General features: G+C 40.1%; 2 protein-coding genes across 2 annotated transcripts; one reads left to right on the top strand and one right to left on the bottom strand.

The window, feature by feature from the left end:
- Nucleotides 1–155: 155 nt before the first annotated feature.
- On the top strand, nucleotides 156–2,785 carry ZBTB8A (zinc finger and BTB domain containing 8A). Its single transcript, XM_010076444.1, is given in 4 exon segments — nucleotides 156–838; nucleotides 840–1,090; nucleotides 2,024–2,193; nucleotides 2,456–2,785. Coding segments are annotated over 4 exon segments (1,434 nt in total).
- A 3,757-nt stretch (nucleotides 2,786–6,542) lies between these two features.
- On the bottom strand, nucleotides 6,543–10,265 carry ZBTB8OS (zinc finger and BTB domain containing 8 opposite strand). The gene is made up of 7 exons (XM_010076443.1): nucleotides 10,178–10,265; nucleotides 8,714–8,738; nucleotides 8,003–8,124; nucleotides 7,686–7,768; nucleotides 7,477–7,529; nucleotides 7,167–7,203; nucleotides 6,543–6,629 (listed from the first exon to the last, which is right to left on the bottom strand). Exons 1-7 carry the CDS (start codon nucleotides 10,263–10,265, stop codon nucleotides 6,543–6,545), a joined length of 495 nt encoding a protein of 164 aa, XP_010074745.1.
- Between the last annotated feature and the right edge of the window lie 1,111 nt (nucleotides 10,266–11,376).

Below are 11,376 nucleotides of genomic sequence, written 5' to 3'. Positions count from 1 at the left end.
CGGTGCGGTCCGGCACAGCCCGCGGACACAACGAGCGGGTTTAAGGCACGGACACGCGCGACTTTAAAATAGGATTCAGCAACATTAGGTTAGATGGTCACGATTATGCTTGCTTTTTACTTTAGATCAAGCCTTCCTGTTACTCCCGGACTGGGATGGAGATTTCTTCCCACCAGTTCCACCTCCTCGAGCAACTAAATGAACAACGGAAGCAAGATTTATTCTGTGACTGCAATATCCTGGTTGAGGGAAAGGTCTTTAAAGCGCACCGCAATGTGCTGTTTGCCAGCAGCGGCTATTTCAAAATGCTCCTTTCACAGAGCTCGAAGGAGATGAGTCAGCTGACAACTGCTACGTTTGAGGTCTTCTCCCCAGAGACATTTATGGTTATCCTGGACTTTGTGTATTCAGGAATATTGTCTTTAACCAGTCAAAACGTGATCGAAGTGATGTCAGCTGCTAGCTATCTGCAGATGACAGATATTCTTAATGTCTGTAAAACGTTCATTAAGTCTTCGCTAGATATTAACGAGAAGGAAAAAGATCATTACCTCAGCCTTTCGGCCAAAAGTACAAACAGTGAACCTGCCCATCCGCCTCTGTATCGGTCAAGAAGGAAAGCAAAGAGTAACCCAAGGCGTTCCTACTCGATTCCAGATGAAAAGCCTAACACGGTGAATGAAAATTCCTGGAGTAGTTACAGCAGCTACCTGTCCTCCCAGGTGATTCTTCAGCGGGCGGAAACACAGCTATCGAAAAGAGGCAGGAAACAGGGCTCAACGAGAAAGCGCCGAAAGCACCTCGGGCTGTCACAGGCCCGTGATTTTGTGCAGTGTAAATCGAGCTGGCAGTGCGACAGATTCCAGCCACATCTCTCGGGTTAGAGAGGAGGTTGAATTTGATGCTGAGAATGATGTTGAACACGATGATTATGGATATAAGAACAACTCGGAAGCGATACCAAAGAGGTGGTCTGTTGCTCAGCTAGAACAAGAACTTTCAAGAACTCCTGAGTTCATGGAATTAAAAGCAGAGGAACTGTACACCTCAATGCCCACAATTTTAGGTGTAATGACTAGTTGGAATGAAGGTAAAAAATAGATTCGGTTTTGCAAAGTTTGTCTTAATTTGGAAGAATTCAGGTGATCTTTTGGAGAGAATTTATATGGCTGCATGAAAACCAAAATGATGCCTAGACTTGCAGATTGTTTTATTGATCTGCTCGATTATAGTGCCTGACAGAATGAGAGACTTTAAAGCCAGGACAGGGCATGAGAATTAGAATCAGAGAGCTTGACTCGGGTATTCTGTAAAGTTAAAACAGTACATGCCAGATTATTTGGACCTAAGTGGAGTTTAACGAAGCCTCAAGAGCTGTAATTGACTGGGACCTGAAGGACTGAATTCCTCTTGTAGTATCCCCAATACCTGGCAGTAGTAGAGGCATTCAGCCTAAACCAACCCCAGTCCTTCACAAGAGGCCATGTCGCTGGCAGGATGCTGCATTTCCCCTAAGGTCCCAACCAGCCCAAACTTCATGACTGGCCACACGACATAAAGCATCTAAGGTCTTGATGGACTGGCAGCATGATGATGGAATAAACCTGACAGGTGTATTCTTAGGTGCATTCCTTTGGAAAGTAATGTAGCTGTATTTTATTATAATTGCCTATTTTTCAGACTTTAGGCACCCTAGTATATGACATAGAGATTATAAATGTCACAACTATGAACTGTCAGCCGATGGAAGAGGCAGATATGACTGTATAGAATAGCTGTGTATTTATGATCATCTGCAGGTCTAAAAAATACTCTTGAGTAAGAAAGAATACACTATCTAATACCCGTTTAACACATTCAGTAAGAAATCCTGGATTTGGGGATCATTATTTTGGGATTTATCACATTTAGTGACAGACCAGAGGAGAAATGAACTGCTGCTTATTTAAGATGAAAAATAATCAAATTACTACATAAAGAAATACTGCTGATTTTTGATATTATACCCGTTTCTCTGTAACAGATGACCTACCTCGGATGCGATTCAAATGCCCCTTCTGTACGCACACAGTGAAACGACGGGCAGACCTGAAGCGACATCTTCGGTGTCACACAGGGGAGCGACCGTACCCTTGCGAAGTGTGTGGGAAAAGGTTCACCCGTCTAGAGCATTTACGTAACCACTTCCAAACGGTACGCTATTTCAATCGGAGAGTCAGCCTAGGAAAAAACCCACAAGATGTCATTGGTACCAGCTGTTCAGTCATTTCCAGAATTAATACCAGAAAAGCTTCAAGCTGCACATTGGCTTTGATTATTCATTATTTAAGTTGGAAAATTATATTTTTAATTTCATTTTTTAGAATGATTCAGTGAACTTTTTTTTTAATTAAAAAAAGTAAATAAAACTGCTTTTGGATGAACACTGACATTTTCAAATTTTAAATCTCTTTAGATACATCAAGCAGGCAAACTGATCTGCAGAAAATGCAAGCGTCACGTAACTGACCTAACAGGATGTGTTGTTCAGCAAGGAACAAGACGCTACAGACTGTGCCATAAGTGTCTAGCAGAAGCTAATTTTGACAGCATCCCTGATGATTTAGATGCAGAACATTCTCCTGTCTCCTCCACGGGAAACAAATGTTCCAAATGGGCTTTGGAGGAGGAACAGAAATCAGATGAAGAGACAATGGAAGAGGAACCGTGTAACTTGGCTGTCCGGCACATTACTGAGGATATTCCAGAAGAGGCAGATGAAAAGGTGAAACCAAATCTTAGGTAGATATATTTGTGTATTTGTTACTTGTATTCAAGATTAAATTACTTGTGTCCTAACAACTAATGCTGGTTTATTAATTTCATGAAAATTAAATATTGCTAAAACTCTATTATAAGAAACAAAACATGGCCTACAAACAAGTTGTTTTGTACTTACAGATATGCAACAGTGTAACTGCTTCTAAATATCATCCAGAATGTACTTATTATCTGGAAACTATTTAGAAGAATTAGTTTATATTTCATCCAAGACTTGCTTGGAGCTCCTGTTCATAATGAAAGTGTGAACCAATTTGCAGTTCTACAAAGATTCTATATTATATAGATTTTTTAAAACACAAATATTGATAATTTGCTTTGAAAAAGTCTTACTAAAGTATGCAGCTTAGAAATGTAAAACACATTTTTGTTGACACTGTAATTAACATGTAAATACACTTAAGAAACTTCATAAGGAGTAAAGAAAACAAGTGGAATTCTTCCTGTTTTTGAAGAGCCTATTTATGAGAGCTTTGTTTTCTGTGTGACCTTACTGCTTCTTATAATTCAGAAAAGCATGAATAATTTTCAAGAATACACACAGCCATACAGAGTAGAATAACGAACAGAGCATCGGTAGCGCACTTGGGTGGTATGAGTTTGCCTTTTCAGATATGCAGTGTTTTTGTACTGTGAATTTTAAAGAAAAATACACTAATGTGGTTCCAAGGAAATAAAATGGCCATCACTGGAAGTACAGTTGTCAGGTTTTTTCAATTTTTTTCAGGACTGGTGCAAGATTTGCTTAAACTCCTGTCTGTCTAAGGCTAAGATAATAAAGAGGACAAGTCCCTTCAATTTCAGTGGGACACTACTTTAGAAAGGCTTTCCTGCTTATATAAATTTAGGATGCTTAATGGCTGCTTGACAGACCGCATAAAAACATTGGTTTATAAGGACACTTTCCCTTAGAGTTTAAGCAACCTTTGTAGTTCTGGAATCTCTTCAGCTTCTTTAGTAATTATATTTTTTTCCCCAGTCATTTAGGTCAGAGAACCTCCACTTGCTAGAGAAACTGTACTAAAATGATTAAAAAAAAAATCTCGAGGAGAATGTATAGAAAAAACGTTCTGCCTGAGAGCAAAGAATGGCATTGACAGTAGGTACTCCTGATAAAGAGCCACTGTTTGGTCTCATGTCTCATTTTATGCTAGGTTTCCTTTCCTGTTAGCAGAATCTGTAGCCTGAGGTTACTGCCAAGCAAGCAAAAATTCCCTGTAGAGAATTTGAGAACAGCCATATTGATTCACATCAAGGTTCTCCCTGTCTCCAGCAGTTGCCATTAACAGATACCTAGGTAAAAGTGAGAACAGGGCAAGCCTGTATAATAATTCCCTAATGCTCTCCCAAAAAAACTCCAGCCATTTGCAGTTTAGGGGATTTTCGTAAATTGGGATTTGTACATTTAGTAACCGCCAATGCACACCTTTTCCAAGTAGGTCTCCACTCTACCTACCTCATGAAACTTCTTGCATCAGTAATAAGTATCCTTTGGCAGTTGCCTCCACCAGTCTCGTGTGCCCTGTGAGTCCCATCTCCTTTGAATCTGGCTGCTGGAACAGCCACTACCTCATCTAGCTGATCCCACAGAGACGCACACAAACTTGCTAGAGAGCTTGTGCAACTACCAGCAAGACAAGAAGGGTTTGCAGTTTAAACAGGTCTTTGAATTAACCACTTCCAGATGGTTAATTGTCTGAGTGGGCCCCAGCTCAGAGAGGCTACAGCCAGCAGTGGGGCTCCCGTAGTGCACTGAGAGAACTTTCATGAAACACGCTGGACAAAGTGAATTTAAGGCCTGTTTTATAATATGTACTTAAGAAATATTGAAAAAAAATAGATTACTAACACTTACTTAGTTAATTCAAAATGTTTTTCTTGCCAGTTCCTGTCAGCATTTCTAAAAGCACAGCAGTTCACTGTGTCGCTACAGCCTGTGACGGATGGTAGACATAGGGCATCTCAGCACTTCTACAAAGTTAAATTTTAACTACATAATTTTCTTTTTTCTCCTTTTAGAGGGCTGGGCAAAAGGAAAAGCCTCCCTAGGCACTGTCCTCCTCACGGGTCCCAGCCGTCTCCTCAGGCTCTGTGGAGAACAAAGCCCCCCTCAACTCGACGCCTGATTGGCTAACCCCAGTCACCTGACCTAACCCGCCAATGAGGTGTCAATGAGCGGCAGCAGCAGCTCTCTGCCTGGCTGAGGGGAGGCGGCAGCCAGCAGCCCGCCCGCCCGCCATGGCCCTCACCTCCCGGGGGTTCAGGCGGTTTGCTGTGCCGGGGGAAGGCCTGGAGCCCTTCATTCCGAGCAGCACCGGCAGGCGGGCCCAGGCCTCGCTCTTCCTCCACAGCACCGCTGTGTCCGGCCTGTTGTGGGCATGCACTGAAGCCTCAGGGCTGCTCCTGAGGGGGGGAAGAAAACCCAGCGTGTGAAAATCATACTGAATTTTGTACCATCCAATGGGCGTATTGTCATTCTCTACAAAAAAGTCTGCTCACCTTAGAACAAAGCACAAATGTAGTTCACTGGTGTTAAAAATCCACTGGCTAAAATTATTCACACAGAAATCCATTAATTATTTCAGTCCCAAGTTTTATTTCAGCATAAAAGAGGGATTTTATCCCTCAATCTTCACAATATGGAAATAAAACAAGATCTATTTAAGATGACTTTACAACAAAATAAAGATGAGACACTTATATTTACAATAGAAGAGCAGGTCAGGCGAGCGCTGACTGACCCTTGCTCCCTGTGCCCCTCTCCCCTTTCCACAGCAAGGGCAGGTAATGAACATTTCCTGTCCTGTGTCATGAAGCAAGACACACTTCTGGTTATTTTTCATTAATTTTGAGTCAGTGAAGTCCGTAATTCTTTGACATTAAAGGATTGTCTGTCTTGTCCTTTCTGAAGGAAGCCAGGGAAGCTGACCCAAATCCTCTGGTTTTTAAAAGGAGAATCAGCTTTCACAGGACATAGTTGGGAGGGAACCTGCAGAGAAAGCGGTGCACCCCTCTCCACCACAGCAGGAAAGCTGCCTAATTTTAAAAGTGAAAACAGGATTCCACTATTAGGATTCCACATACATGGTCACAAGCTTTAGGAGCGCATGTGGAAATTTATCTACAGCAATTCAGCACCACCTGCTGGCATGACTTTTTTTTTTTTTAAAGTAGTCCAGAAGGTGTGGTGGTTGGTTTTTTTAATTAGTATATTTTCTTAGGTGTCCTTTCGAACAGTCAGAAGTTTTTCTATATTAAATCTGACACACTGCAGATATTTTGGACCCTCTATATAATATGTCCATCGCCTCATAATTAGAATATTTAAATCTGCAAACGAAATCATGTCAATCAACATTATCTCCTGCCACTCTACAAGAAGGCAGTACTTTAGCTAGCAGCTCCACTGATTTCTCTATTTAGTTCACACAGCATCTAACACACGTAACAGCCTTAAAAGTCTTCCTGAGAGACTTTCAATCCCTACAACTCTCTTCTTTTCAAGACCCCCCAAAACCCCAAATAGTTTTTTTTCCTGGCATGCAGGTATCCTCTGTCTCACCACCCTCAAGTCAAAACAAAGGCTGACATTCCCCACAATTACCACCTTCAATTTATGGCTTTAATTGGCCACTTTCTTAGTTACTTCCACGGGGATTACAGTTTTTGAGGGACTTTTGCCAGCCAATGACGAGTATCCACTTGACCAGGCTTTTTTTGCTTTAAATATCAATGATGACAAAGACTTCTGGCTTTTCATCTTCACAGATCTGCATTGCTGAGTAAGTTATGGCTTTCACCTCTGTACCCTAGAGAGAAAAGACACAGCCAAATAGTGAATAAGTAACTCTTATTTTATTGCCTCTTAAATACTACCAATTCCTCCTCTTACATCTGACAGAGCATCAACATTTCTATGCTAATACTGACACAGCTCAAGAGCTATCAGGGAGATAAAGAATTGCTAGAAGCAAATCCTCAGGGGAAAAAAAAAGAAGCAAAACCTGACTAGGCAAAAAAAGCTGTGATAATAGTGTGAAAACCAAACCCACATACACATTCTCAGTACAGATTAGTTTACTGCGTTATCAGCATCACAACAAGGAAGCCAACTGTTGAGTTTTGTTAGTGCTGAGGAAGCATGATGCTGATCAGGTCAACAGTTTCAGGAACGTATTCACAGAAAACAAGCAGAAAGTGAGATCTTAAGTTCAGTGCCTGTGATACAATTCAGACACATTTATACTTGGATCTTGTGAGAACTTAAGAGATCGGATTTAAAAGACACCACACCTCCTCATCCTACCCCTGAAATGTAAAAGATGTACAGATGAACTACTGCATACCTGAGGGTGTTTGGGTAAAGAGAACTCTTCTCCCCACCTTTAAAGGCAAAAAGAACAGAGGTGGTTAGAATTTTGGTAATATTTACCAAATATTCCAATTAGTTTCATTGATGAACATAGGACAGAGAGATTTTCATTTAAAGCCTCAAAGAAAAAAAAAAAAAAACCCAAACCAAAAAAAAGAGTCCACCATCCACTTTTCAGAAAACATCAGTGAACTCCAGCACACCATGGTATTTCAGAGTGGTTACTCTGAAGGCAATATATGTGTTCTCGGTAAAGATATTCATTATTTAACTGATAGGCTCACCCAATTGATCTTATTTTGAATTGCATTCGGTCAATGTAAAGCACTTTCACCTCCTGCAGAGAAAGCAAGAGGAGAAATATGTCAGTAACATCTTCTATCTTCAGGCAGAAATTCCATTTTTTCCCCCTAAAGTAACACTGCATTCAGAGCTGGCATTATCAGAGAATAGCCTCAACCTACAAATGGAAAAAGATCAAAACAAAACTTACCCTGGGTATAAAGAACTCATTAGCACTGAATTTATACAGCCACTCATCCAAGAAGTGGAAGAGAAGAGACAACATGTCGTGTCCTGCATGTTGGAAGCAGAGAAGATAAGTCCGTTGATTGTCTCAGCAAGAACACCCAAACATTTTTAAGAGCATATCAGATGTACAGCTTCAGCACTATTTGAAGATTCAGATTAGTGATGCTTAATTAGATTTTAATTAACTGCAGCAACACTACATGTAAATATTCAAAATTCTGGCACTCTTCTCCCTCAGAGTTCATACAGTTCCAATATAAAAAGTCAACGCAGCCTTACCTTCTGCCTCGACCTCTACTGTATCCACAGGCTCCACAGTCTCTGTATCAGTCATGTAGCCAAACATGGCCATAACGCACTGCTCAAACGCTTCTTCCAAAGTGTCCCCCCAAGCATGTAGCCTAAAAAGACATGGGATAATTTACCAGATGGTAACAACAACAACAAAAAAAACCCCCAGAGTATTATGCAGGTGAGAAATCAGAACATGAGAATTAACGCAGAGGAAGTGAATGAACAAAAATGCTTGCTTTTCTATACCTATGCATTTGGGCAGATTACAAAGATTGTCCTTCTTGTGGTTTGGGAGAATAATTTATTGGGAGAATATGGAAAATAAATGTTGTAATGGACAACAAGAAAGTTATTTCCTAATATTTCCTATGATGTCTATAAATAAAGTGAACTACTCAGAAGAAATCTGTTTTAAAAGGAAGGGATTAAAATGAGATTTCAAAAGACATTTCAAAATAACAGAGACTTAATCAGCAGCACCATAGGAATATTGCATTAGAAAAGAAACCAGACAGCTGGTTCTATACTCTCTCAAGAGCAGAAACAAAATTGACTGTCCAAAAACCCAGTGTGTGACATTTCATAGTTCCATAAGGTGTACACCTGCAACCAGTCTTCGACAGGTATTCCAGATTTATAGCAGTGTAAAAAATACTCAATTTGTCACACTGAGAAATCCCAGATGCCCATACTTACTGCACATCTGCTGTGTGATCCAAATCTGAGCAGGAAGAAAGAAGAAAAGACATGACATCACCAAACATGTTTTAAAAAATGAAGATTAAAAAAAAAGGAAATCAGATATTGTTGTTATAACAAGAATATTTTGCATTCATTTTCTGATGTGAAATAGTGATAATATTTTTTTTTCTACTGTATTAGAAAAAGTTAGCACAGGTGGAATCTCAGATTATCTCTGCCAAGCAGAAAAACAATGTTTAATATAATTATGTCAGTGCCCTATGTGTACAGCACTGTGTGCAAGGTACGGCTGGCGTAACACAACAGGCTTCTACAAGTTAACTGCAATAAAAGAAACTTTAACCAGGAATAAAGAGTTTTTGCTGAAGTCTGTAGGATGGAAAATTATTCATGCAGAGGATGAGATTTGCAAATACTTCCAGCTCAGTGAACAAATATACCTGTCCACACCCAAAAACACCCATTATGCAAAAAGTGCAACTTTTAAAAAGTATGTAATATAAAATAGAAGGCAGTCTTCACTAATAAAATAGGATTAACACCCCAAGCATGTATCAAGGTTTACGTGAACGTAATTTATATTCATTTAGAGGAATGAGGGAAATACAAAATTACACCAGGTTGGCAGAAACAGAGCTAACTTGGGATGTAAAAAAAAAAAAATGCGACACCATGATCACTCTAACCGCTCTAATCAACTGCTCTGATGTTCTTTAGACCATTCACACGCTATTAATGGATTCTCAACAACCGTCTCTAAAGCAAACAAATTCCAGTGGATGTAAAAGAAGAATAAAACCTCTTCTAGTTATGGGAGCAGCGTGACTATTGTAGTATGTCACCATGTCTCTGCACTATCAAATAAAGATCTGAACGCATCCTAAAATGTATATTCTAACAGTAACAGGCACTGTCCCTCTAGACAGACACCACTCAAACAGAACAGACACTGAGTAGTCTCCTGTGAGCGCTGAAAGGGAGCCCTTTGGCTGCTACCCACTTGCTTGACATGTTCTTAGAAGACATTCCAGGGGTGGGGAAAGGGAGAGATAATGATCTTTCAGTAGTGCATGTAGGAGAAAAAACACAGAAGACTAACACACTCTTGAATATCAATTCCTATACAAGAAAGGTAAAAAAATGTACTGCCTTACCAAGAAACAGCTTGAAAGGGGAAAGTTTTTAAGGTGCAACTTAACTAATTTTATTTCTATTATGATTTCTTTAGCACCTGTAACAACAAAGGCATTTATCTGTGATAAAGAAAATTGTAGATATCTCATCACTATTAACTCAACTACAGATGCATCCCACAGTCTAAACGCACACAATACTGGCATACTAAGAAACCCCACACGTGCCTAAAAAGCATATCCTGCTATTGTCCATCCCCTTCCTCCCCCTCACGATTGCACTGTCACTCGTGTGCTGTGTCAGGCGAGCACTAAAAATACTCACATTCATATTTCTTAGTGAGCGGTGGGTACTTGGCTTTGATAGCCCTCTGCTCCTCCGTCAGGTTGTAGTCCCTCTCGTCGGCTGCCATAGCTGCTGGGCTTGAGCAACACTCACTTCCTGGTAGCAGGAAACGAGGCCACTTCCGCGAGCGCTTCAGCCCTGACACGCTTCCCATGTGATGCTGTGCGGTGAAAAGGAGAATTGCCTTTCAGTTTGTTTTTTCACTAGATAGCAGTTTGGTAACAGTTGTAGGCAGGCTCTGGTATTTAGGAGATGTTAAATGCATGTCATTTCAGTTGTTTGCCATCAAAACTGGCAGATGGGTGAAGTTCAGAGTTCAGTCCCACACCACTTGCCTCTTTAATTATGTTCAGCAAGTGAAGCCAAGGGATTACAGTCCTTACAGAAAGCACGGACTTTGGCCTTTTCTGGGAAGAACCAGAACCTCCTTGTTCTGTCCAAAACCAAGCATTTCATTCATCCTCAAATAATAAAATACAGTAATAATGAAAAATAATGAAAACAGCCGTAAACTGAATTAAACTTTCATGCTTTGGGTAACTTCTACTGAATTTTACAGCTGAGAGTACTCAGCCCATGGCTGCTTACACAGAAAGCTGAAATATGCATTGCCTCTAAACCCCTAGATGGGGCCTTATATGAGTTTTTTTTTTTTTTTAGGAAAAAATCAAGCTTTCTCTTAAGAGAGAGATTATATTTAAGCCTTCAAACCTAGCAGCACATGCATGGCAAATGTGACTGCCACACAACTGCAGGAGTTTTTCTATGTTCCTCTTCTTGTATAAAGTGAGGGGTTTTTAACAATAAAAAATTCTGTATCAAAACCCCATTTAAAAGTCTAATTCTCAGACCAGATCTTGTAGTGGCTCATTTCATAGAAGCTTTAATTTGTAAATCTAACAGACACAAAATGGAAAACCTGATTAACTTCAGGCTAAATAGTTTTCCTCAGACTAAACCTCCTCTGATTTTCATGTATAATAACCATTCTTTTTCTTAATATTTTTATACATGGTAAGATTTGTCTATGGGTTCTTACAGCCAGGATTAGGAACAGGACTACACAGGATTTCCAGTTCCTGTTCTCAGTGTCTCTGTTACAAAGTGAAGCCTGGAATTGAGAAACCTGAGGGTATAAACCTAGATGAACACACATTTTTATTTTAAACCTGTTAAGC

The sequence above is a fragment of the Pterocles gutturalis genome, unplaced genomic scaffold (assembly GCF_000699245.1).
Source record: "Pterocles gutturalis isolate BGI_N339 unplaced genomic scaffold, ASM69924v1 scaffold31863, whole genome shotgun sequence".
Classification (NCBI taxonomy): Eukaryota; Metazoa; Chordata; class Aves; order Pterocliformes; family Pteroclidae; genus Pterocles; species Pterocles gutturalis.
The sequence above is the reverse complement of the archived record's forward strand: the minus strand, read 5'-3'. Positions and strand labels throughout refer to the sequence as shown.